This window comes from Bos grunniens, chromosome 5 (genome assembly GCF_055505025.1).
Source record: "Bos grunniens cultivar Pamir isolate PY7600 chromosome 5, Bosgru_T2T1.0, whole genome shotgun sequence".
NCBI lineage: Eukaryota > Metazoa > Chordata > Mammalia > Artiodactyla > Bovidae > Bos > Bos grunniens.
In genome coordinates this window covers 82,260,022-82,286,117 of record NC_141169.1, presented here as the reverse complement: position 1 = coordinate 82,286,117, position 26,096 = coordinate 82,260,022, and the positions used below count along the sequence as shown (strand labels likewise).

Genomic DNA, 26,096 nt, shown 5'->3' with positions numbered 1-26,096 from the left:
AAGAGTCAGACCTGACTGGGTGACAGAACAACAACAGCAATGTATATCATGTATAGAATCAAAGTAAAGCACATTGTTGCTCTAGAAAATATTTGATCAGTTTAGTTCAGTTGATTTCAGTCACTCAGTCATGTCCGACTCTTTGCGACCCCATGAATCGCAGCATGCCAGGCCTCCCTGTCCATCACCAACTCCCGGAGTTTACTAAACTCATGTCCATCGAGTTGGTGATGCCATCTCATCCTCTGCCATCCCCTTCTCCTCCTGCCCCCAATCCCTCCCAGCATCAGAGTCTTTTCCAATGAGTCAGCTCTTCACATGAGGTGGCCAACGTATTGGAGTTTCAGCTTTAGCATCAGTCCCTCCAGTGAACACCCAGAACTGATCTCCTTCAGGATGGACTGGTTGGATCTCTTTGCAGTCCAAGGGACTCTCAAGAGTCTTCTCCAACACCACAGTTCAAAAGCATCAATTCTTCAGTGCTCAGCTTTCTTCACAGTCCAACTCTCACAACCATACATGACTACTAGAAAAACCATAGCCTTGACTAGATGGACCTCTGTTGGCAAAGTAATGTCTCTGCTTTTGAATATGCTATCTAGATTGGTCATAACTTTCCTTCCAAGGCATAAGCGTCTTTTAATTTCATGGCTGCAAGCACCACCTGCAGTGATTTTGGAGCCCAGAAAAATAAAGTCTGACACTGTTTCCCTAACTATTTGCCATGAAGTGATGAGACTGGATGCCATGATCTTAGTTTTCTGAATGTTGAGCTTTAAGCCAACTTTTTTACTCTCCTTTTTCACTTTCATCAAGGGGCTCTTTAGTTCTTCAGTTTCTGCCATAAGGGTAGTGTCATCTGCATATCTGAGGTTATTGATATTTCTCCCGGCAATCTTGATTCCAGCTTGTGTTTCATCCAGCTAAGCATTTCTCATGATGTACTCTGCATCTGAGTTAAATAAGCAGGGTGACAGTGTACAGCCTTGATGTACTTCTTTCCCTATTTGGAACCAGTCTGTTGTTCCATGTCCAGTTATAACTGTTGCTTCCTGACCTGCATACAGGTTTCTCAAGAGGCAGGTCAGGTGGTCTGGTATTCCCATCTCTTTCAGAATTTTCCACAGTTTATTGTGATCACCACACAGTCAAAGGCTTTGGCATAGTCAATAAAGCAGAAATAGATGTTTTTCTGGAATTCTCTTGCATTTTTGATAATCCAGCAGATGTTGGCAATTTAATCTCTTGTTCCTCTGCCTTTTCTAAAACATTGTACAGGAGACAAGGATCAAGAGCATCCCCAAGAAAAAGAAATGCAAAGAAGCAAAATGGCTGTCTGTGAGGCCTTACAAAAAGCTGTGAAAAGAAAAGCAGCTAAAAGCAAAGGAGAAAAGGAAAGATATAAGCATCTGAATGCAGATTTCCAAAGAATAGCAAGGAGAGATAAGAAAGCCTTCCTCGGTGATCAATGCAAAGAAATAGAGGAAAACAGTAGAATGGGAAAGACTAGAAATCTCTTGAAGAAAATTAGAGATACCAAGGGAACATTTCATGCAAAGATGGGCTCAATAAAGGACAGAAATGGTATGGACCTAACAGAAACAGAAGATATTAAGAAGAGGTAGCAAGAATACACAGAAGAAAGATCTTCACAACCCAGATAACCTCAATGGTGTGATCACTCACCTAGAGCCAGACATCCTGGAATGTGAAGTCAAGTGGGCCTTAGGAAACATCACTGTGAACACACCTAGGGGAGGTGATGGAATTCCAGTTGAGTTATTTCCAATCCTGAAAGATGATGCTGTGAAAGTGCTGCACTCAGTATGCTAGCAAATTTGGAAAACTCAGCAGTGGCCACAGGACTGGGAAAAGTCAGTTTTCATTCCAGTCCTGAAGAAAGGCAATGCCAAAGAATCCTCAAACTACTGCACAATTGCATCTTCTCACTTGCTAGTAAAGGACATGACCTTCATCATGACCTATTTAATTGTAACATTATAGAAGGTGATTCTAGTAAGGAGTAGTGGAAAAATTAGTAAGTAGCACTCTTTCTTCCACACTTAAAAAACTAGTTATATAATAAAGTGGATGTGATTTTTTACACATATTTTATTTTTAACAAAATATATTTAGGATGAGAAGTGTCAATATATTTTAACAAACTTACCAAAATACATATGCAAATGGATGTTTTTCCCTCCAAACTGTTAGTTTTAGAGCAGTGCTTCTCAACTGAAGATGATCTAGTAAGCAAATACCAAGTATACTGCTTATAACAATACTCCCATCTCCACCCCCAGCAAGGAATTGTCAGTAGTGCCAAGGTTAGGGTATGAATCATGCCTTAGAAAATATATCATGTTTCAGGATGTGCACATTACTAAAATATTCTGGAAAGTATTCTTTCAGAATTGCCTTCTTTGAGTGTATTCATTAGTGGCAAATCATCATCCCTCGTGAAGTATATTTTATTTTAGACTAAGTCTCATGATTCACAGGGACAATATAGTTCATTCATGGAATTCAAGAAAACATGCAGGCAGATATTCACAGACACGTGAACATGCATACAAAATTCACTGATTGTTTCTTGTTCAGAATTTAGTTAGAAAATGAAAGGTTTAATCTTTTTAATGTCATATTCAAAGATATTTATTTATTGAAATAAATGAAATAATAAAGTTTTTTTTCCTTTTTTCATTTATATTTTATATTGAAGCATAGATGATTAACAATATTGTGTTATTTTCAGATATACAGCAAAGTGATTCAGTTATACACATACATGTATCTATTCTTTTTCACATCCTTTCCCATTTAGGGTGTTACATAATATGGACCTGAGTTGCACATGCTATACAGTAGGTATTTGTTGGTTGTTGTTATTAAGTTGCTCAGTTGTTTCCAGTTCTTTGCAGCCCCATGGACTGCAGCATGCCAGGCTTCCCTGTCCTTCACAGTCTCCCAGAGCTTGATCAAACTCAAGTTCAATGATCGGTGATGCCATCCAACCATCTTATCCTCTCTCATCCCTTTCTTCTCCTGCCTTCAACCTTTCCAGTATCAAGGTCTTTTCTAATGAATCACTTCTTTGCATCAGGTGACCAAAGTACTGGAGCTTCAGCTTCAGCATCAGTCCTTCTAATGAATATTCACGATTGACTTCCTTTAGGATTGACTGTTTTGATCTCCTTGCTGTCCAAGGGACTCTCAAGAGCCTTCTCCAACACCATAGTTCAAAAGCATCAATTGGTCAGTGCGTATTCTGCTTTATGGTCCAACTCTCACATCCATACATGACTACTGGAAAAACCATAGCTTTGACTAGATGGCCTTTGTCAGCAAAGGAATGTCTCTGCTTTTTAAATATGCTGTCTAGGTTGGTCATAAATTTTCTTCCAGGAAGCAAGCATCTTTTTAATTTCATGATTGTAGTCACCATCTTCAGTGATTTTGGAGCTCCCCAAAATAAAGTCTGTCACTGTTCCTATTGTTTCCCCATCTATTTGCCATGAAGTGATGGTACCAGATGCCATGATCTTTGTTTTTTGAATACTAAGTTTTGAGCCAACTTTTTCATTCTCCTCTTCCACTTTCATCAAGAGGCTCTTGGATCCTCTTCACTTTCTGACATGAGGGTGATGTCATCTGCATATCTCAGGTTACTAATGTTTCTCCCGGCAATCTTGATTCCAGCTTGTGCTTCATCCAGCCCAGTATTTTGCATGATGTGCTCTGCATAGAAGTTAAATAAGCAGGGTGACAATATACAGCCTTGAAGTACTCCTTTCCCAATGGAACCAGTGCATTGTTCCATGTCCAGTTCTAACTGTTGCTCCTTGACCTGCATATGGATTTCTCAGGAGGCAGGTAAAGTTGTCTGGTATTCCCATCTCTTGAAGAATTTTCCAAAGTTTGTTGTGATCCACACAGTGAAAGACTTTAGCATAGTCAATGAAGCAGAAGTAGATGTTTTTCCGGCACTCTCTTGCTTTTTCTGAGATCCAGCGTATATTGGCAGTTTGATCTCTGGTTCCTCTGCCTTTTCTAAATCCAGCTTGTACATCTGGAAGTTCTTGGTTCCTGTACTATTAAAGCCTCGCTTCGAGAATTTTGAGCATTATTTGCTTGTGTGTGAGATAAGTGCAACTGTACAGTAGTGTGAGCATTCTTTGGCATTGCCTTTCTTTGGGACTGGAATGAAAGCTGACTTTTTTCCAGTCCTGTAGCCAATGCTGAGTTTTCCAAATTTGCTGGCATATTGAGTGCAGCATGTTAACAGTATCATCTTTCAGGATTTGAAATAGCTCAACTGGAATTCCATCACCTACACTAGCTTTGTTTATTGTGATGCTTCCTAAGGGATACTAACCATTTGTTGGTTATCTGTTTTAAATATAGCTATGTATATATAGATTTCACAACCTTGACTGTCACCTAACTGCCAGCTGGGGAGGAGAGAATCAAGGGAGACTTTCTTTGTAAATATTCTTCTTCAACTCAAAATTTAAGAAAGAAGGAGCCTCAAAAGTACGGACTGAGCAGACTGTATAAACTCTTAGGCCCGTCCACCCTAAAGAAAAAAAAATTTTTTTTAACTGAAGAACATAGTAGCTAACTCTCTTCATCTTTTTCCTGGATATTTTCCTTTTATTTAAATTGATGGTTTTGTCTTCAAACATTTCTAGTCAAATTTGACCCTTACTAGATAGAAATTGTGTTTGATATTCAATATGATATGGATTTATCTTCTATATTCAACTAGTCTAGGTCTACAATAGTTTTAAAATTATAAAACCCTTGAAAAACAAGGCTTTTTGCAAATTCTGTCCTGAAATAATGTGAAACTATTTATACTTTTAATTTACCCACGTAGTGTGAATATTCACACCCTTCATCACAGAACTATTTATTGTGTTTTATTTCAGGGGGCTTAGTAACATATGTATTAACTTTTTGACTTTATAAAATCTGAAAAGTTTCAAGTTCCAAATTAGTATGTGTGTAACCAACAGGAATTGTAATAGTAGGTGCTTTTATTTGAAATAATCTTTTTGTCTTTTTTTTTTTTTTTCAAAAATTACTATAGCTTTTCATAATGAGGTGTCACCTCATACTGGTTAGAATGGCCATGATTTAAAAGTCTACAAATAATAAATGCTGGAGAGCATATGAAGAAAAGGAACCGTCTTACACTGTTGGGGAAATGTAAATTGGTGCATCTGCTATGGATAACAGTATACAGGTTCCTGAAAAAGCTAAGAGTTATCGTATGACCCAGAAATCACACTCCTGGGCATATATACAGAGAAAACTCTAGTTTGAAAAGATGCATGCACCCCAGTGTTCATAGCAGCACAGCCGAAACATGGAAGCAACCTAAATGTCTGTTGACATGAATGAATAAATGTGCTGTGTTCACACATACACACAAACACACAATATGGAATGCTATTCAGCCATAAAAAACAAATTAATGCCATTTGCAGCAACATGGATGGACCTAGAGATTGCCAGTGAGTGAAGTAAGTCAGAGAAAAACAAATATCACATGATATCGCTTACATGTGGAATCTGTTCATGATACAGATGAACTTATTTACAAAACAGAAACTCACAGATATAGAAATTAAACTTATAGTTACTGCAGGGGACAGGAGGAGGCATACATTTAGAATTTGGGATTAACAGGGCTTCTCAGGTGGCTCAATGGTAGAGAATCTGCCTGCCAATTCAGGAGACATGGGTTCAATCCCTGGGTCAGGAAGATCCCCTGCAGAAGGAGATGGCAACCCACTCCAGTATTCTTGCCTGGGAAATCCCATGGACAGAGGAGCCTGGTAGGCTACAATCCAGGCGGTCACAAAAGAGTCAGACCCAACTTAAGTATGTATGTGTGTGTGTGTATAAAATTTGGAAAAACTAAACCAAAACATGTATACACAACAACGTGAAGGGTCCTCAAGAATAGCAAAATGAGGGAAATACTATTGACAAATATCAAGGCATTTTCTGATTGCCTGTTCAAAGAAAGATACTACCTGTATAGACAAAAGGAAGTTAGATTTTGTAGCATTCTTCCAATCTATGAAATGATATATTTTAGCACAAAATATTTCTTAGTTTTTGAGAAGTGTTAATATTTCTTCTTTAGAATTTTAGCCGTCTTTCTCTTTACCTGAAAATTTGAAATCTCTCAGGGTCCTTGATTACTATTTCAGCAAAATGAGTAGTACCACTTTTCTTCCTAGATTTCTCATTTCAGATATTAGGACACAGAGTGAAGTTTTTACCTCTCATTCATGGTGTCCAGCTCTAAACGTCTTAACCTGGCAGGAGGACTAAACTATCTATAAATCTTACCACCCAGACCATACTTGATATTGTGTGATGGAAAAGCTTAAATGTGAATAAAACAGCCTAGAACATCAGGGTGTTCTTGGAAGAATAAATACAAGTTGGAAGTCTTATGTGAATAGTGCAAAGTACAGGAAGGCAATCAATCATGTAAACATCAAATGAAAGGTTGGTAAGGAAGCCACTGGAGTATTTTAGGCTCTCCCTGCAATAAATGGCTTACTCCATTTTTTTCCCCTTTCACTCAGTTTGAAAAAGTGAATTCTGTGGAATCTGTTCACAGAACCCAAAAGATGCTGTAAGTTCTTATTCCTGTTTAAAGACATGCTTTGAACAGAATAAGTTCAACCCATTGAATGTTTTTAGTTTATATAAAATGGGCCCAAACATGTCATAGCACATACCTCCCTGAGTTTTTCTCATCCTTCCACAAACAGGAAACAGTTAAGGCAGCAATAATAGAAGAGCAAAAACGAAGTGAAAAGGCTGTGGAAGAGGCAGTGAAGAGAACAAGAGATGAACTGATAGAGTATGTAAAGGAACAGAAAAGGGTAAGTATCCCCTGAAGGGTTTTAATTTGTTCTTCCATAAACTGAAGCATTGGCTTCCATACAATAACATTAAATTTTAAAATATTTAAAACATCCTTTTTCATCTAATTTAGGAATCTTCATCTAATATTTTTTTCTGGTATAAGTATATATTCTAATAGTTATATCTGTAAACATAAATTCCATTTGTTAACAAAAAAAGCACTGAATAATTTCCTGCTGGATTCCCAGAAATGACCTATTTTCAATTTGACTTTACACTTAAAAAGAAAGTAGACAGGTTTTTGCTGTTATAGATTTTTTAAGTTTTTGCCATAAGTTTGTTATTTCTTATGTAATGGTTGTCAAAATTTGTATGCACTCTTTAGGCCTTCGGACTAGGTTAACAACACTGTGGTTCTAATAGATAATACAGTTATCAAATTAGGGCTCTTCTGCCATAGTTCCATTTTGAGAACAAAATTCAGAATATGCTAGTCAGAATTTATAATGCATATTGAAGCTTTACAAAATGAATGTCATTTTGGTACAATGTGATTTTATTAATTTGTAAGTCTGAGCAGTAGCTGAAAATAATGTATTTAATAGCTTAATTTTTAGACTTTTCAACAAATCTTTATTTTTTTTTAGTATCCAGGATGAGAATCACTTAGGATGAGATGTTTAATGGTAATCTCTGTAATAAGCATGTTAAATTACAGTATATTATACAATAAGTTATATGGTGAATTCTCACATGTCTTATTTATATGTTTAGTATAACATAAATATTAAAGGACTATGTATTACACAATATATGGTATTATATAACATAATAAAATTATAAATAAAGCTTAAAACATAGTGTATATGAGGATATTTGGCACAGGTAATGGTTGTCAGAGTAAGAAATCAAAGATTACTCTTCAGTTGGCAGTTAAGTAGAAGAGTAATGACACTCCTAGGAATGTCATAAGAACTCATGATACCACTTTAGTTCCATACTCTTAATTTAAAATCAATTTTGGTATAATATAAAGAAAATTCTTACCCCTCAGTAGCTACCATTAGGTTTCAACAAAGAGTTTTGTCAGCAGAGCGAAAAAAAAAAAAAAAAAATTCTAAGTAAGCTTTCCAGATTAATTGACCACTCACAGAAACATTTCATGTGGGATTAAATATCTGTGCAACTTATCTGAAGATGTTTTTAAAAGTAATTTAACCCCCCTGAAATTTCTAATAGATACATAACCCTCAGAGGAGTGACTTAGCTGCTAAAGAATCCGCCTGCAATGTGGGAGACCTAAATTCGATTCCTGGGTTGGGTAGATCCCCTGGAGAAGGGAAAAGCTACCCACTCCAGTATTCTGGCCTGGGGAATTCCGTGGATTGTATAGTCCATGGGATCGCGAAGAGTTGGACACAACTGAGCAACTTTCACTTTCAGAAGAGAAAATTCTGAGCCAGATGTCATCAGCTGACCTTTCAGGAAGTGATATTTTCCCAGAAAACTCCTATTTACATGTGTATTCTCAAGGAGTTTATGTTAAATAACCTACTTCAGAAGCAGTCATACAAGAAAATAATTATAGATGCTTTCCACATACACACAGGAGTTGTGATAGTGAAAGAACACAGACTTGAAATAAATTCAGGGTATTGTGGATGTATCCTTTAAAAAAAAAAACTGAAATATAGTTCATTTATAATGTTGTGTTAGTTTCATGTGTACAGTAATGTGATTCAGTTTATATATATGTGTATATATATATATATATATTTCAGATTCTTTTCCCTTAAAGATTATAACAAAATATTGAGTATAGTTCTTTGTGCTATACACTAGGTCCTTATTGGTTATCTGTTTTATATATAGTAGTTTGTATATGTTAATCCCAAACTCTTACAGATGTATTCTTTTTAATCATCTTTTCTTAATAATATATGGCCAGTTCTTATTTGAACATTTAATTTGGATAAGAAATTATGTAAAATAGCAAACTTATTCATAAGGGTGTCTTAGGTGAATATTTCTTTGATCAAAATTGAAATTTTCTCTTAAAAAACTTAAAAATTGAATATTACTTTCTGCTCAAAAGAAATCTTGTGGCTACCATTAGAAACATTTAAAATGAGAACAGGAAATGCCTTTACAGGAGTCATCTGGTTCCTTTGTGAGATAATTAACCCTTGACGAGAACTGACAATGATCTCTGCCATTTAATGTGTGATCTTGCAAATTATATTAAAGGATTGTGCTTACATACTCAGTCATGTCCAACATTTTGCAACCCTATGGACTAGAGCCCCCAGGTTCCTCTGTTGGTGGGGTTTCTCAGGCAAGAATACTGGAGTGGGTTGCTGTTTCGTCCTCCAGGGGATCTTCCTGACCCAGAGATCAAACCCACATCTTTTGCATTGGCAGGTGGATTCTTCACCACGGAGCCACCTGGTAAATCCATATTAAAAGATTCAGTTCAATATCAGTTCAGTCACTCAGTCACGTCCGACTCTTTGTGACCCCATGGATGCAGCCTGCCAGGCTTCCCTGTCCATTACCAACTCCCAGGGCTTGCTCAAACTCATGTCCATTGATTTGGTGATGCCATCCAACCATCTTATCCTCTATCATCCCCTTCTTCTTCTGCCTTCAATCTTTCCCAGCATCAGGATCTTTTCCAGTGAGTCAGTTCTTTGCATCAGGTGACCAAAGTATTGGAGCTTCAGCTTTAGCATCCATCCTTCCAATGAATATTCTGGACTGATTTCCTTTAGGATTAACTGTTTTGATCTCCTTGCTATCCAAGGAACTCTGAAGGGTCTTTTCCATCCCCATAGTTCAAAAGCATCAGTTCTTAGTGCTGAACTTTCTTTATAGTCCAACTCTCACATCCAGACCTAGCTTTGACTAGATGTATCTTTGTCAGTAGAGTAATGTCTCTGCTTTTTAATATGCTGTCTAGGTTGGTCATAGCTTTTCTTCCAAAGAGCAAGCATCTTTTAATATCATGGCTGCAGTCACTGCCTCATGGCTACAGTGATTTTGAAGCTGAAGAAAATAAAGTCTGTCACTGTTTCCATTGTTTCCCATCTATTTGCCATGAAGTGATGGTACCAGATGCCATGATCTTCATTTTTTTGAATGTTGAGTTTTAAGCCAGCTTTTTCACTCTACTCTTTCACTTTCATCAAGAGGCTTTTAGATCCTCTTCGCTTTCTGCCATGAGGGTGATGTCATCTGCGTATCTGAAGTTACTTATATTTCTCCTGGAAATCTTGATTCCACCTTGTACTTCATCCAGCCCGGCATTTCACATGATGTATTGTGCATATAAGTTAAATAAGCAGGATGACAGTATACAGCCTTAACATACTCCTTCCCCAATTTGGAACCAGTCCATTTTTCCATGTCCGGTTCTAACTGTTGCTTCTTGACCTGCATACAGGTTTCTCAGGAGGCAGAAAAGGTGGTCTGGTATTCCCATCTCTTGAAGAATTTTCCAGTTTTATGTGATCCACACAGTCAAAGGCTTTTGCATAGTCAGTGAAGCAAAAGTAGATATTTTTCTGGAGCTCTCTTGCTTTTTCTATGATCCAGCAAATGTTAGCAATTTGATCCCTAGTTCCTCTGATTCTAAATCCAACTTGAACATGTGAAAGTTCTCAGTTCACATACTGCTGAAGCCTAGCTTGGGGAATTTTGAGTATCACTTTGCTTGCATGTGAGATGAATGCAATTGTGTGGTAGTTGAACATTGTTTGGAATTGCCTTTCTTTGGGATTGGAATGAAAACTGACCTTTTTCCAGTCCTGTAGCCATTGCTCGGTTTTCCAAATTTGCTGGCATATTGAGTGCAGCACTTTCAAACATCATCCTTGATATTTTTGAAATAGCTCAGCTGGAATGCCATCACCTCCACTAGCTGTGTTCGTAGTGATGCTTCCTAAGACCCACTTGACTTCGCATTCCAGGATGTCTGGCTATAGGTGAGTGATCACCTATCGTGATTATCTGAGTCATAAAGATCTTTTTTGTATAGTTCTTCTTCATATTATTGCCAGTTCAGTTCAGTTCAGTCGCTCAGTCATGTCTGACCATTTGCAACCCCACGAACCACAGCATGCCAGGCCTCCCTGTCCATCAATAACTCCTGGAATCCACTCAAACCCATGTCCATTGAGTCGGTGATGCCATCCAACTGTCTCATCCTCTGTCGTCCTCATCTTCTCCTGCCCTCAATCTTTCCCAGCATCAGGGTCTTTTCCAATGATTCAGTTCTTTGCATCAGGTGGCCAAAGTATTGGAGTTTCAGCTTCAACATCCGTCCTCTCAATGAACACCCAGGACTAATCTCCTTTAGGATGGACTGGTTGGATCTCCTTGCAGTCCAAGGGACTCTCAAGAGTCTTCTCCAACACCACAGTTCAAAAGCATCAATTCTTCTGCACTCAGCTTTCATTATAGTCCAACTCTTTCATCCTTACATGACCACTGGAAAAAACTATAGCCTTGACTAGACTGACCTTTGTTGGCAAAGTAATGTCTCTGCTTTTTAATATGCTGTCTAGGTTGGTCATAACTTTCCTTCCAAGGAGTAAGCGTCTTTTAATTTCGTGGCTGCATTCACCATCTGCAGTGATTTTGGAGCCCAGAAAAATAAAGTCAGCCACTGTTTCCCCATCTATTTGCCATGAAGTGATGGGACTGGATGCCATGATCTTAGTTTTCTGAATGTTGAGCTTGCCACCTCTTCTTAATATCTTCAGCTTCTGTTAGACCCATACCATTTATGTCCTTTATTATGCCCATCTTTGCATGAAAAGTTCCCTCAGTATCTCTGATTTTCTTGAAGAGATCTCTAGTCTTTCCCATTCTATTGTTTTCCTCCTTTTCTTTGCACTGATCACTGAGGAAGGCTTTTTTATCAATCCTTGCTATTTTTTTGAACTCTGCATTCAGGTAGGTATATCTTTCCTTTTCTCCTTTGCCTTGAGCCTAAAATATTAGTATCTCTTTATGTTAGATAAACTAGTTATCACCTTTAGAAGTGTTCATTAAATCACAACAGTTATTGCAATATTAGATTCTATTTGCACCAAAGTTCCACTTCTCTATCCTTCTTCACTTATATAGTAAGAGCAATAAATTTAATTTATTAAATAAATTAACATGATTTAGAATAAACATGATTGTAATAGTTTATTCGACTCATGTTACTAGATTCATAGATGATCAAAACTAATTTAATTAATATATTAACAGAAAGTTTATTACTTTCACTTCGGGACTTGAGAATTTTTTAAATAACACACATTGTGGAATACTTTTAACATTTGAATGTTTCCACCTCTCCAAATAGAAAAGCTATAAAAAAGGAAAGTGGCTAGAATATCTAAAATGAAAACACCCACTATGAGATTTTTTTTTAATTGTATTTTATTTTTAAACTTTACAATATTGTATTGGTTTTGCCAAACATCAAAATGAATCCTTATATATATAACTTTTTAAAAATTAAGATTCTCTATACTCTTATTTTTTTTGAAATGGATTTCAGTGTTTCAAGTTAATTTTTATGAATTTTGGAGGCTTGCAAAGTTTTCACATGCACACAAAAAAGACGTCTCATAGCTTAAAAAGTAATACTTAGAAGAAACAAAAGGTTTTTTTAGCAAATTCATAATCTTTTTGTCTGTTTCCAAAAGACTAAATTAGAGCAGCTCATCTCTCCTTCTTCCTTTGTAAGATGAATTTCGTTTTGCATCAGAGAAGAACACTTTTCCAGAACAAAAATTTTCCTTTCTCCTCTCCAGCTTTTTTAACTAGAGTTAACTTGAGATTTTCAACATTAGACACCTCAAAAGCCCTGTAGACCTTGATTCCAACTGGGCTTACATTCCAGTCTGTGAAGTAATTGTCCCCCCTTGTAGTTTTCCAAAATCGTTGAAAGAAGAAGTCTAACCCCATGTTAGTTTCTGTCTTTATATATCTTTCATCCAAACCAGTCTTTAACTTTTTTTAAAACTGTAGTATAACAATCTTCAATATACGTTGTTAAGCAAAAGCCACAGTGTGAATCATTGTGTATTGGAGTGGCCTTAAGAAATGCAGTTTACATTGTGACCCAATTCTCAATGAATCTATAAACAAAAATAAAATTAGAAAAAAAAAATTTACAAGACAGTACCTACCCTTACTGTGAACAGTGTACTCTGGCATTTTCTATTCTTTTTTTTTTTTGTTTTTTATAATTATTTTTAAGTAGATAAATTAAGATTTTTAGTTGGAATTTCAAAGTCTCAAAAATTAATAGAGTGAATAGACAGAAAAGTAGGAGGATATAGTAGACCCGAAAAGCACTGTGAACCAATTCAACATAATTAAGATTTATAGAATTTTCACACAATAGCAGGATACAAATTCTATTCAAGTTCTGTAGAGTATAAACCAGGAGACAGTGGAACATATCCAGGGGCTTTAAAACAAGGTACAAAAATTTCATGGTCTAAAGGTATTGAAGTCATGCACAGTCTGTTCTCTTATCACTGTGGAATTATGTTAGAAATCAATATCAAAATATAGTTAAAAGTAACTACATATTTTCACATGCAATGTGACATTTACCAAGAGAGATCTTTGACTTAGCCTTCAAGTCTCAAGAAAGTCAAAAGTTCAGTGTTTTAAAAGAAAAACAGAATGAAATATCTGAAATGATTATCTTTTCAAATAGCTTATAATTTATCCTACAATATTAAGTGCAGTAGAATTGCAAATCACTATAGGGGATAATATTCCTTTTTCTGGGTATCTGGACTCAACAAGTTTTTAATCAGTGATCCAACCCTTTTGAGTATTACACTTATATTCAGAATTAGAATTAGAATTATGCTAGGATTAAATTAAAATTATATTGAGAAAATGTTTTACTTTTAAATGTCATTTACCAGGGTTTTTTGTTATCAATAGAGATGTCACTAAACTTTATAAATACTCACCTTCATCCATCTAAACATCTTAGATCAGATGAAGGGATTACCTATACCTATACTACCTATGTACTAATTATGTGAATCAAAATTTATACTGAAATTACATCCTGAATTATTTACTAAGTTGAATACATAATACTGATACTGTTAGTCCAATTCATAATAATAATCAAAAGTTTGTGTGTAATCAAACTATTCAAAGAAAGCTTTTAAAATGATCAACCAGAAAAATAATTCAAATTAATAATGAATCTGTTTCAGTGACTATCTTGTAAGTGCTTTTTTGTAGGTATTCTAAATGATAGTATTAAAAAATCCTCTATAAACTCTTATCTTGTTAAACTGAGAAAATTATTATATTGAGTTCACTAATATAGTATGAAATTGAAAAGCCAAAGTTTTGCAATCTCACTTCTTATAATTTTTTCATATTAATTGATAGAAGTTGTCTACATTTTTAATGAATTTAGAAATTTTTGTTATAATTCATATAATAGAGAGGAAAAGGTAAGCAAGAAAACCTGAAAAGATTTTAACATTGACTCAGTTTATCTGGGAATCAGCTAGGTATCCCTAAGTGTAGTGATTTATAACAGCCATAGTATACTTTATTAAAATTCTTTTTTTTATTTTAAACTCTCTTGAATCATTACAAATTGTGGATTAAGGGATAGCAGACTACAGCCCATGGGTCAAATTTGATTTTCTGCCTGTTTTTATAAAGTTTTATTGAAACACACAACCACATCCATTCATTTATGTGTTCATGCTGCAACCACAGAGTTGAGTAGTTCATAGAGATCATGGGGCCCACATAACCTAAAAAATTTACTGTCTGGCCCTTTACAGAAAAACATTTGTCAACTCCTGTTCTAGGCTATCAAAATAATCTTGATGAGAAAATTTCTTCCTGTCAGCCCTTCAAGATATTTATTCTTTCATTATGCCTCATTAAAACTAGACAATTGAAATTCCTAAGGTGCTGGAAAAGATTTCTCTCTTGATATTAATTACCAGATAATGCATTATAGTATTTCAGACATGGTCATTAGTGACATAAACTTTATTTTAGACTAAAGGAGATTGTAGAAAAATGAGATGGGAAAGACTACATCCCTTGACACTTCCCTAGGGAGGAAGAATTTGTGGTTGAAAATGACCTATGGCCTTTGGATTAGAATGAAGTGTTCTAACTCATCCCACAAGTTAAGACTGTTACACATGAGCTTGCTATGAGGGAGGAAGTGTGAATAATATTCAGCAAGCAACAACTACTCACAGCCAAGCAGTGATTCCTAAAAAATAAAATCCCATCCAAATGTAATAAAAGATTATTTTTTTTTCCTCTTAAGAACCAGAATTATGGCCTGTATTTTCTAAATCACCTCCAGGAAAATAATCTGCACTTTAGAGGATTCTTTTAATTTAGATCTTCAGAGAGGAGTAAGGAGCAATTACCTTTACTTCAAAGTTTCTGTGGTCAAAGCATTGTTATAATTTTTTAATTATAAAAGGACTCATTTGATCCAGGTTTTCTACAGTATTTTTGAGTGTTTGCATCTCAAACTGTTTAATAAAAGGCACTATTTGGCCAAAATGAACTCTCTTTAGTTTCTGAGCTTTTATATAGTTACTTGAATTAAACATGATTTCAAGACAAGTTCTTTAATAACTTGTGTTGCCTTACTTTTCTCCTCTTAATAATTTGGGAGTCAGACCAGCTGGTCTCTAGTGTGAGTCTTCAAGTTCTGAAATTAGTTAAGACTATGAGTAACATTTTCCTTGACAACTGATGAATCTCTCCACGGGTTTTTAATTCTTGGTATAAATCACTTGCATCATTTATATTTATTTGGTGTATTATTTATACATTGCTGTAGGGAAATGACACTTTGCTGACATTGCCCAGCCTCTTGCCCCTTCTCATCCTAATCAGTTGGCCTTGCTTCTCCTGTCTTGGGGCAGGCTATATTGTTACCTGCTCAACAAGCAACTCAGTAGGAATTCAACATCTGCCCTTGTAACTTTTGCTTTGGGTCTCATATTAGAAAAGGCTTTTATCTGACCAGGTCATATTAAAATGAATAATATACCCTCACATTCAATCGTTGTCTGTACTTTCAGCTGTACCTCATTTTTTATGTCAAAGGGAATTTAAAGATTTGTATAGGTATGATCTAAAAGGTTACTATTTTTCTATCTTATACTCTGAAAGCTTATTTCATACAGTACACCTTAAAATCAAATTTATTGCTGTTTTTCACTTCATATTTTAACAGTCTTCTTGATCCTCTTTCTTATTCTCCTGGACTCACTTACATGAGAATAATCTTGAAAGAACTTACTGATAGGTTAACAATCATGGACTTTGGTAAGGCAAATCTATTGACCGTTTCCATTTCAACAGTGGGGTCATTAAGAAGATACTATAGACATAACAATGCTTAGATTAAGTACTATAATTCCTGTTTCAGGGAAAAGACATAAATATGTTCTAACTTAAAATTAAAATTTATTTTAATTTTGCGCTTAATTGGTTTGGCCCAGCAATTAATTTAGTACTCTTCTTTGTTCTTTGTCATAACATTTTTGTTTAAGACAAAGCAGAACTTCTAAATCAGAGTACAGTAAGTATAAATATTTTAGTTAGAGTCAGTATCTAAAAATGCCTATTCTGTTTTTGTGTAACTTAAATGTTCATCTAAATAATTCAATCACTTCTTGAATCATTATAGTGATAGTGACAATTAGCTTTATTCTTCATTAAAAGGTTTTAGCTTTTTCTTAAATATTCAGTTGATTTTTCCATTATTGTACAACATTAAAGTTCTTAAAATTCAGATGGTGATAAGAATTGATTCTAATCATAGTCTAATCAACAGAATTGAAGTGTCAGCTTTGAGTCAAAGGCCATGGAAGTGAAGAGTTGACACACCTGATGGGTATGCTATCACTAAAGGCCTACAGTTGGGTATAGCTTCTTGAGATGAAGAATAGCTGAATAACGTGTGATGCAAACAGTGAGCAGCTGATACAGAAGGAAAGGCAGAGGTCAGATCTAGAGGAAGTGGTGGCTACCAAAGGCCCCCAAATTGAAATAACACTGATGACAACAACAGTAGAAGCTAATACTTACATAGCATTTACTAGGTTCCAGGCACTAGTCCAAGGATATTATTACATGTGTGAGTGTGTATATATTAATTACTCACAATAATGTTATTAGCCACCAGATCACAAAGCTAGAAAGTGACAGTCTGGCTCTGGAGCCTGAGCTATTAACCGCTGGGCAAACCATTTCTGTGGGCAAGATGCAGCAATGAAGAACAGGGAAGAATTTTGTGAATAGGTCAGAGTGAAAGTTTCAAATTAAAAGCCAAGAAGACTAAGAGGATAACAGAGATTCATATTTATATTTTATTAGTTGCATGGCACTACATGGTATCTACCAGATCAAAGCTCCTGTGAAGGACCAGAACCACCGTATCTTTAAAAAGCTATAACTTTTGTTTTAGAAGGAAAGTATAAGAGCATATTATCTTAAGTAATTATATAAGTTCAAAAAATGGCTTGAAGCAATAGTAAATACCATAACATAATGTAGTGCTTGAAAAAAGATCAAAAACATTATGTTGATAATAATTAGCAATAGAATTCCAGAAGATCACTTAAGACTACAATGATAAGAGTGGGCTTTTTCATTTCAGTCAAATAGAAACTAAAATATGGACTAGCTGATACTGCTGCTGCTGCTAAGCCGCTTCAGTCGTGTCTGACTCTGTGCGACCCCATAGACGGCAGCCCGCCAGGCTCCTCTGTACCTGGGATTCTCCAGGCAAGAATACTGGAGTGGGTTGCCATTTCCTTCTCCAATGCATGCATGCAGGCTAAGTCACTTCAGTCGTGTCTGACTCTGTGTGACCCCATTGACAGCAGCCCACCAGGCTCCTCTGTCCATGGGATTCTCCAGGCAAGAATACTGGAGTGGGTTGCCATTTCCTTCTCCAAATATGGACTAGACTACATAGTAAATGGAAGATAGACAATGTTACATGAGAAACCAAAGGGTTTGGTTTCCTATAGGAATAGGCAAATTAATTTGTAAACATTTTTATTAAAAAGCCTATTTCTAGATTCATGATATACCTTTTGGTTGCAGTTCTATAATGTACTAGTTCATGAAGCTGTTGTTATTGAGGATAGTGGAGATGGAGATTTTGTTTTTTTTTTCAGATGTTGTTTTACTTACCCTTTAGCCAACCTTGGAAGTTAAAAAGCTTGTGTATATACCTTCATTTATTCATGAAGTATTTATTAAGAGTCACAGTTGCCTTTACCATGCTGCTATTAAGCTGGTTAGAAAGAAATGAATAAGAAGTGGTATTTAAGATTGCCAGCATCTTGATCTATACAACATAGATCCTTATATCTATACAACGTACATCTTTACGTACCCTTCCATCCTCCAACCTGAGCTGTGTACTGAGAAGTTTCAGTTTTAGTTTTTTTCCCATTCTGTAAAGAAATGTTAAGCATCTTTAATGATGTTCTGCTGTGCTCAGGACATGAGTATAAATGAGATAATCAAGAAAGAGAGCTTTTACCTTGGTATCCATAATAGCAATACGTATTTGTTTAACAACTAAAATATATAAAGGTTTTTACCTATGTTATTTGATTCTTATAATCAGTTCAGTTCAGTTCAGTCGCTCAGTCATCTCCGACTCTTTGCGACCCCATGAACTGCAGAACACCAGGCCTCCCTGTCCGTCACCAACTCCCCGGAGTTTACCCAAACTCATGTCCATTGAGTCGGCGATGCCATCTAACCATCTCATCCTCTGTCATCCCCTTCTCCTCCTGCCTTCAATCTTTCCAACATCAGGGTCTGTTCAAATGAGTCAGCTCTTTGTATCAGGTGCCCCAAATATTGGAGTTTCAGCTTCAACATCAAAGCAGCAGCCATTTCTGAGTGCCAGGTTTGTCCAGGACACCATAGTGGCTGCTTTGTTTACATTGTTTCACTTACTCTTAAAACTTTTCTAAAATGGTATCTGGATTTTACAGACAAGGAAAACTAAGTCAGTGATGTAAGCTAACTGCCTGAGATCAATAAAAAGAGGCAAGATTTTAACTTGGTTCTGTCTGACTGCAAACTGTGTACGGTGATTCCTGAGTAACTCTTTAAATCTGATTGGATAATTTACTTTACACATCATTTTTCATGTGGTATTTTAGGATTGTCAGTTTCTTCTCTAACAAACTTGTAATTATATGTTTTGTTTTCATAGGCTCCATCTAAATAAACTGGATAAATTTTATAGGCTCTGTCTAGATATTAATATTAATCAAATTGGGTCCATCCAGATAAATTAGGTAAAAAAGTAGATTGACACAGACAGTGCAGACATACACACACATACGAACACGCAATTCATTTGGGAAATAGCTTGAAATTAAGTATTACATAAAATTTGTAAATTATTTTTAAATACATTTTTCACCTATGGTGAACTTTTGAATATCCTAGCAAAGACTATTCGTTTAGATACTTGAAATATTATTTTATTCCTGCATGGTCTTAATGTTTTAATTTATATAAAATTCAATCCCTAATTAGTTTTCCTAATTGTCATGACAACATTAGGTGGTTTAGAACTAAACCCTTAGCCTATTCTCTTTAGTTGTCTTAAAGTCCCCATCAGTTCAGTCGCTCAGTCTGACTATTTGTGACCCCATGGACTGCAGCATGCCAGGCTTCCCTGTCCATTACTAACTCCCGGAGCTTATTCAAATCATGTCCATCAAGTCAGTGATGCCAGCCATCCAACCATCTCATCCTCTATTGTCCCCTTCTCCTCCTGCCTTCAATCTTTCCCAGCATCAGGGTCTTTTCCAGTGAGTCACTTCTTCCCGTCAGGTGGCCAAAGTATTGGAGTTTCAGCTTCAGCATCGGTCCTTCCAATTAATATTTAGAAATGATTTCCTTTAGGATTGACTGGTTTGATCTTCTTGCAGTCCAAGAGACTCTCAAGAGTCTTCTCCAGTACCACAGTTCAAAAGCATCAGTTCTTCGGCACCCAGCTTTCTTTATAGTCCCAACTCTCACATCCATACATGACTACTGGAAAACCATGGATTTGACTAGACAGACCTTTGTTGGCAAAGTAATGTCTCTGCTTTTTAACATGTGATCTTGATTCGTCATAGCTTTTCTTCCAAAGGGCAAGGGTCTTTTAATTCCATGGCTGCAGTCAGCATCTGCAATTATTTTGGAGCCCAAAAAAATAAAGTCTGTCACTGTTTCCATTGTTTTCCCATCTATTTGCCATGATGTGATGGGACCAGATGCCATGATCTTCATTTTTTGAATACTGAGTTTCAAGCCAGCTTTTTCACTCTCCTTTTTCACTTTCATCAAGAGGCTCTTTAGTTCCTTTTCACTTTCTGCCATAAGGGACATCATTGGAATTAATGCTCGTTTCTAGGGACATATAGGCTAATGCCAAATTCCCTTAAAATTATACTTCCTCTAGGAATTTTTAAAAAAATGCAAAACAGAACTAACGTGTCAAAGTTACTTCAGCCCTTTAAAATATATTAAAATATACAAGTAAGTATTGCAAACATTTTTTTTTTTTATGGAGCAAATCAAGAAAATGAGCCATGAACTCAACATATTCTATTTGAAAACTGCTCATTTTTTTAAATTCTAAAGTTCAGTTAGCTTGGAGAATATATGTATTTTATTTTGTTCAATTTTAGCCTGGAGCTAAACCACATTGTTGTTCAATCACTAAGTCGTGTCCAACTCTTTGGGACCCCATGGACTGCAGCACTCCAGGCTTCCCGATCTTTCATTATTTCCCGGAGTTTGTTCAAACTCATGTCCATTGAGTCGATGATGCCATCCAACCATCTCATTCTGTCACCCTCTTCTACTCCTGCCCTCAATCTTTTCCAGCATCACGGTCTTTTCCAGTGAACAGCTCTTTGCATCAGGTGGGCAAACTATTGGAACTACAGCTTCAGCATTAATCCTTCCAATGAATATTCAGGGTTGATTTCCTTGGCTCAGAGGTTAAAGTGTCTGCCTGCAATGCGGGAGACCTGGATTCAATCCCTGGGTCGGGAAGATCCCCTGGAGAAGGAAATGGCAACCCACTCCAGTATTCTTGCCTGGAGAATCCCATGGATGGAGGAGCCTGGTGGGCTACAGTCCATGGGGTCGCAAAGAGTTGGACACGACTGAGTGACTTCACTTTCACTTTCAATTTCTCCTCCAGTCTGACACTTCTCTTCAGTGGCTCTCAGTTTTTCATTCTTTCTGCATGACTTGCAGGAGCTTAGTTCCCTAACCAGAGATTGAACCTGTACCACAGCAGTGAAAGAGCTGAGTCCTAACCACTGGACAGCCAGGAAATTCTCTCAGTTCCTAATTCTGTTTTGTGATGTAGAAAGAAGAAATCATTGTTATTACAAAAAGGTACAATGATTGAGCAATATCAATTCAAGCCTTGCACTAATATCTGCAAAATTTCTTGTAAAACATTTAAAAATACACTACCTTCTTCTTGTATACTTTAAACAATTGCACTATAGAAATTATATCTCTTGGATTGTGGACTTCATAATAGGCTAATAGTCTTTTAACTATCCTGAATATTTATGAATACCTGCTAGTTCTGATTCTTTGATTTCTTTTTCAAATATATAAAGAAAGTTATAGTTAAGAAATGAATTATTTTTTATGTGCTGCTTTTTAAAAGAAATTCCTGAAGTGACTGTTTTCTTATTTCCTTCCACTATCAAAATCCCCAACTTCCAGTAGAAAGGAGATGGTATTATTACTAAAGAATATTTGGTAGTTTTAAAATTTACTCTATTTGATTTATTGTATAGTTATTTTCCATCATATGTATCTTTTCAGCCATCAGTTCTTTCCTTTAAAAAAAAACCCAGCAAAAATAACAATTTGGTTTGTAACTAATAGTGCCTTGGAAACAGCATGAAAAAACCATTTTCTAAGAGATGCGGTATTTTTCTTCTCATATGAAAACAGAGAAAACCTCCTTGATGTTCTGTTCCTTGCTGATTCATATGCACTGACATGACCTCTCTGTGCTCCTGTCTTTCTCTGAAAGCTTCGTGCTCACTCTGTAAAGGGAGCCCAATTATTTAATATATGTGAACTCCAGTCTGTAACAGAGAAGTGAAAGATATGTCATTTATGATCATCACATTATTTTTTTATGAAACCATTAGATTATAGGTGAATCATGTCTGACTAAAATGTCGGACTGTTTTTGTTATTTTTTAAAAATGGTAATACTCAATGGAATAATACTAAATGGAATACTAAATGAATAGTCAAGACAGTAATTTTATTAGCACTTCTTTTCCTTCTCTGAGATTGATGTACCAGTGTATATCTCTTCTTGTTCTTTCTCCTTTAAAGATATTCACTGCCCTATATTTTTTTCTAGTAATTTTTCATTTGTTCCCTCATCATTGATTAGTTCAACTGAGATTCTGTACTTGAGATTTCAAAATCCTCAGTTTTATATGTAAAGCTCCAACATTCAGATTGGTTTACCACTTAAGAACTACTTTTTATCTTTGTATCCCTTGATCAGAGAATTTGAGAGTAACATAATATTAATATTAATATCAATTCAATAGATTGTTGGTCTGTTTGAAAATTATGTTTTTATATTAAGATTGAACTCCTAATTTTAAGCAACAGTTTTCTATGATTCAGCAAAAAAAAAGAAAAGGACTTTGTTTATTAAGAGGTTATTTGGATGAGAGAAACAGTTCCGTTTCCAAAATTAAAGCCTAAAACCATGACATAGAACTGGTCTGGTGAGGGAATTCTGGTGCTGCTGTCCCCCCACCGAATAGGAAAGAAGACTGCGGTTGCTTCTGCTTTCCTGTCATGCCATTTGTGTACGACTAAACCCGTTTCACAACCTCCGCTTTGAAAACGCAGTCTGCCACCACTTCCACCAGCAGGGAGGATTCCACATCAAGTTTCACTGTTCCAGGTGCTTACTTCCTATTTCTGATTCCTCTATCAGAACTCCCCACAGGCTCTTAACAAACTGTTGACAGTTCTAACATCTGTTGAGTCTATTGGTCATTAAGTCCAAGTAGATGTACTGCAGCCTGGACTAACTAGGAAGGCTCCTTTTTCCTCCAGGGTCCCCTCACAAGTAGAGGCTTTCAGGTCACTTCATAAATAGATCAAAACAAGATGTATTACCTTCAAGAGTCGTATCTAGCTCTGTGCTGCTCTTTTAGTGCCAGAAGGCACAGTAAGTTATCTTTAACTTTGAAGAAGCTGTCCTGATATGCTGAAGATCACTGGACTCTCAGAAACTTCACTAAGATGTAGCTCTTATATTTTTGTTTGATGTATCTCTCACCATACTGCACTCGTATTAGACTCACAGGTATTTTTTACATACCTGTTCTTTATGAAGAATATTGAGTAGTATTACTGTAGTTCCTAGAGACATATATCATCAGTGCAGTTGTCCTGTGTAATAGTGAGACAGTAATGGTCTTAGTGAGGTAAGTATACTGTGGTTCAGAGCCAAATAATGTATATAAGCCTAAGATAAAATGAATTATTGCCCTACCTGTCATATGAAAAATAGCTATGGTAGGTGTTTCTATGTCTATTGTAATAGAGGGAGAAAAGCATTTTCCAGGTTATACTTGTATACATGGTACTGAGTTCTGGTAAAGAATGCATGTCTGCTACAACAGCTTTGTAGAAATGACTATCTGATTAGGCTTTAGTCATTTATATCTTCCACCAGTTCTAACTGTATACTCTGTATGTGTTAAGGGCCCAGCTGGCCTAGATAGGCAGATTCAGATTAAAATTCCACTCATCAGGAGCCTGGTGGGCTGCCGTCCAATGGGTCGCACAGACACGACTGAAGCGACTTAGCAGCAGCAGCAGCAGCATCATTTAATTCCCACTAGCATCCTTTTTCACCACTAGTCCACAATGGTATTCTAGGCCCCCAGTTTTAGTTCTCATTCAGAGCAATTAGATAGATTAGATAGTAGATAGATTAGATAGTAGTACCCAAGTGAAAGTGAAAGTGAAGTCGCTCAGTCCTGTCCTACTCTTTGCCACCCTGTGGACTGTAGCCTACCAGGCTCCTACGTCCATGGGATTCTCCAGGCAAGAATACTGGAGTGGGTTGCCATTTCCTTCTCCAGGGGATCTTCCCAACCCAGGGATTGAACCCGGGTCTCCCGCATTGGAGGCAGACGCTTTAACCTCTGAGCCACCAGAGAAGCATTTCCTTTTCTTCAATGCAGTTGCCTTTATGAGGAAGGCCAAGCCGAAAGTTTACAGTGTACACCTGCAATATATGTCTTCAAGGACTTACATTCTCTCCTTCACTCAAAAAACTCTGGGTCTGTGAATTGACTTAGGACTAGAAATTGGAAAAGACATTACAAGTTTTTGTTGCAGTGGCTCAAGTCAGACCTCTCTCACTAAATATAGATACCTTAATTATTTTATTAAGTTGGAAAAATTTTTTTTTTTTTGTATCCCTATCTGTTTGATCCATACAGATCATCTGATCAGGTAGCCAGAGCTAGTGGTCACTGCAGGTCAAAGCATTTTAATTTAGCCCTTCTAATAATCATAGTAACCATTTCCTCCTGCCCCTTCTAGTTTATGTGCTTCTGCCGAGGTCTTCCACCTCCACATCCCATGGTCTAGGTTGAAAGCAGTGGTACCAGTCACCTCTCTTGGGTCATAGAAGACAATGCTCGTCACTAATGCTGGCTCTTCCCTCCCAGGGAACAGGGTTAAGGAGTAGCTCATGGCTGTGGTGGCTGTGATCCTTGCCTTGAACTGAGAATTGTAGCATCATTAAGATTGTGAGCACTTCCATATCTTTTTACAAAGCTGACCTGTGGAATGAGAAGCAACTAACTTTTTGCTTGAATTTTTCATACTCTGTATTATTCAGTGTTACAAGCCACTGGATCTCCCAAAGTTTTGCCTTCATTTGTCACTTCATTTCAAGTGACTGTAATTAATAGTTTGTTTCCTTGCTACTGTGGGCTATGGGCTTCGAGACTTTTTTTATTTTTTCTTCTTCAGAAAATTAGCTGGATTTTTGGAGCCATCAACCCTTATAGCGTCAGATAACCATTCATAGATCTTTTTGATTTTCCTAGGGATGTATTGCCTTCAACTGCTTCTAGTAGCCATTTAATAACAACCAGAGTTTTTATTTTAAGTAGAAAAAAACTGCCTCCAGCCTGTTAAGCAGCAGAAGTTTTATTAAAAGGATATTGAGTAGTTGACCAAGTTGTTGAGAGCTGGAGAACCAGGGTCAAGGTAAAGCTTCCAGAAACAATACCAAAAACTACACCACAAAACTTGCTTAAAGATGAGTCCCTTTTTGTCGCCACATTCTCATCAGGCACTGTGGGAACCCATTGCTTAATTTAGTCATTGCAGTACTCGGCAGTTGCTGCTGTGGGCTGTGGGCTGTCACACGTTTTTTTCTTCAGAAAATTAGCTGGATTTTTGGAGCCATCAACCCTTATAGCGTCAGATAACCATTCATAGATCTTTTTGATTTTCCTAGGGATGTATTGCCTTCAACTGCTTCTAGTAGCCACTTAATAACAACCAGGGTTTTTGTTTTAAGTAGGAAAAAACTGCCTCCAGCCTGTTAAGCAGCAGAAGTTTTAATAAAAGGATATTGAGAATGAATGATTCTTATCCTTATGAGCAAATGGGTGCTATACAGAGCCTCCTTCCCCTAATTGCTCACTTCTGAATCGAAGTCTTTCACAGTTGACTGATTATCAGAGCCTTCGGGGTAGGGCAGGCTAGATAACTAAATTTTCTGGTTTCTGGGTTTTACCTAAGGGAGTCGTACTTCCTAGACTAGAAATTCATCAAACATAGGAAGGGTATCAAAAACCAGAGAACATTACAAATGGTCACTACATATTTGGGGAGTTTTTTCCAAGTTGCTATGGTTATAGTAGAAATATTTTTTCCAGCTTTTTAGTCTCTTGGCTAATTCTAAAACTAATCCTTTGAAGTCAAACTAGATGGGTTTCATTCTTACTAAAACAGAATATTAGCAGTTGCCAGGTTCATCAGATATCCTGTAGGAAGTTTGTCACCTGGCCACTACCGCTTCATTCTTTTTCTGTAGT

At 36.5% G+C, this 26,096-nt stretch overlaps 1 protein-coding gene across 33 annotated transcripts in view; it reads left to right on the top strand.

The window, feature by feature from the left end:
• The window catches only part of CCDC91 (coiled-coil domain containing 91), a 397,753-nt gene that overhangs the window by 316,997 nt on the left and 54,660 nt on the right, over positions 1 to 26,096 (top strand). For 30 of the 33 annotated variants that reach the window (XR_015164151.1, XR_015164150.1, XR_015164147.1 and 27 more), the window contains one exon: positions 6,798 to 6,911. The exons of 2 other annotated variants lie outside the window; for them this stretch is intronic. Coding sequence is in view for 26 of the 31 variants with exons in the window: in XM_086401583.1 (XP_086257709.1) it covers positions 6,798 to 6,911 (114 nt within the window). In the remaining 5 variants the exon portion in view is untranslated. Of the gene's footprint in view, positions 1 to 1,278; positions 2,036 to 6,797; positions 6,912 to 26,096 lie in introns of those variants that run through there. One more of the 33 variants, XR_015164149.1, reaches the window with a different exon arrangement.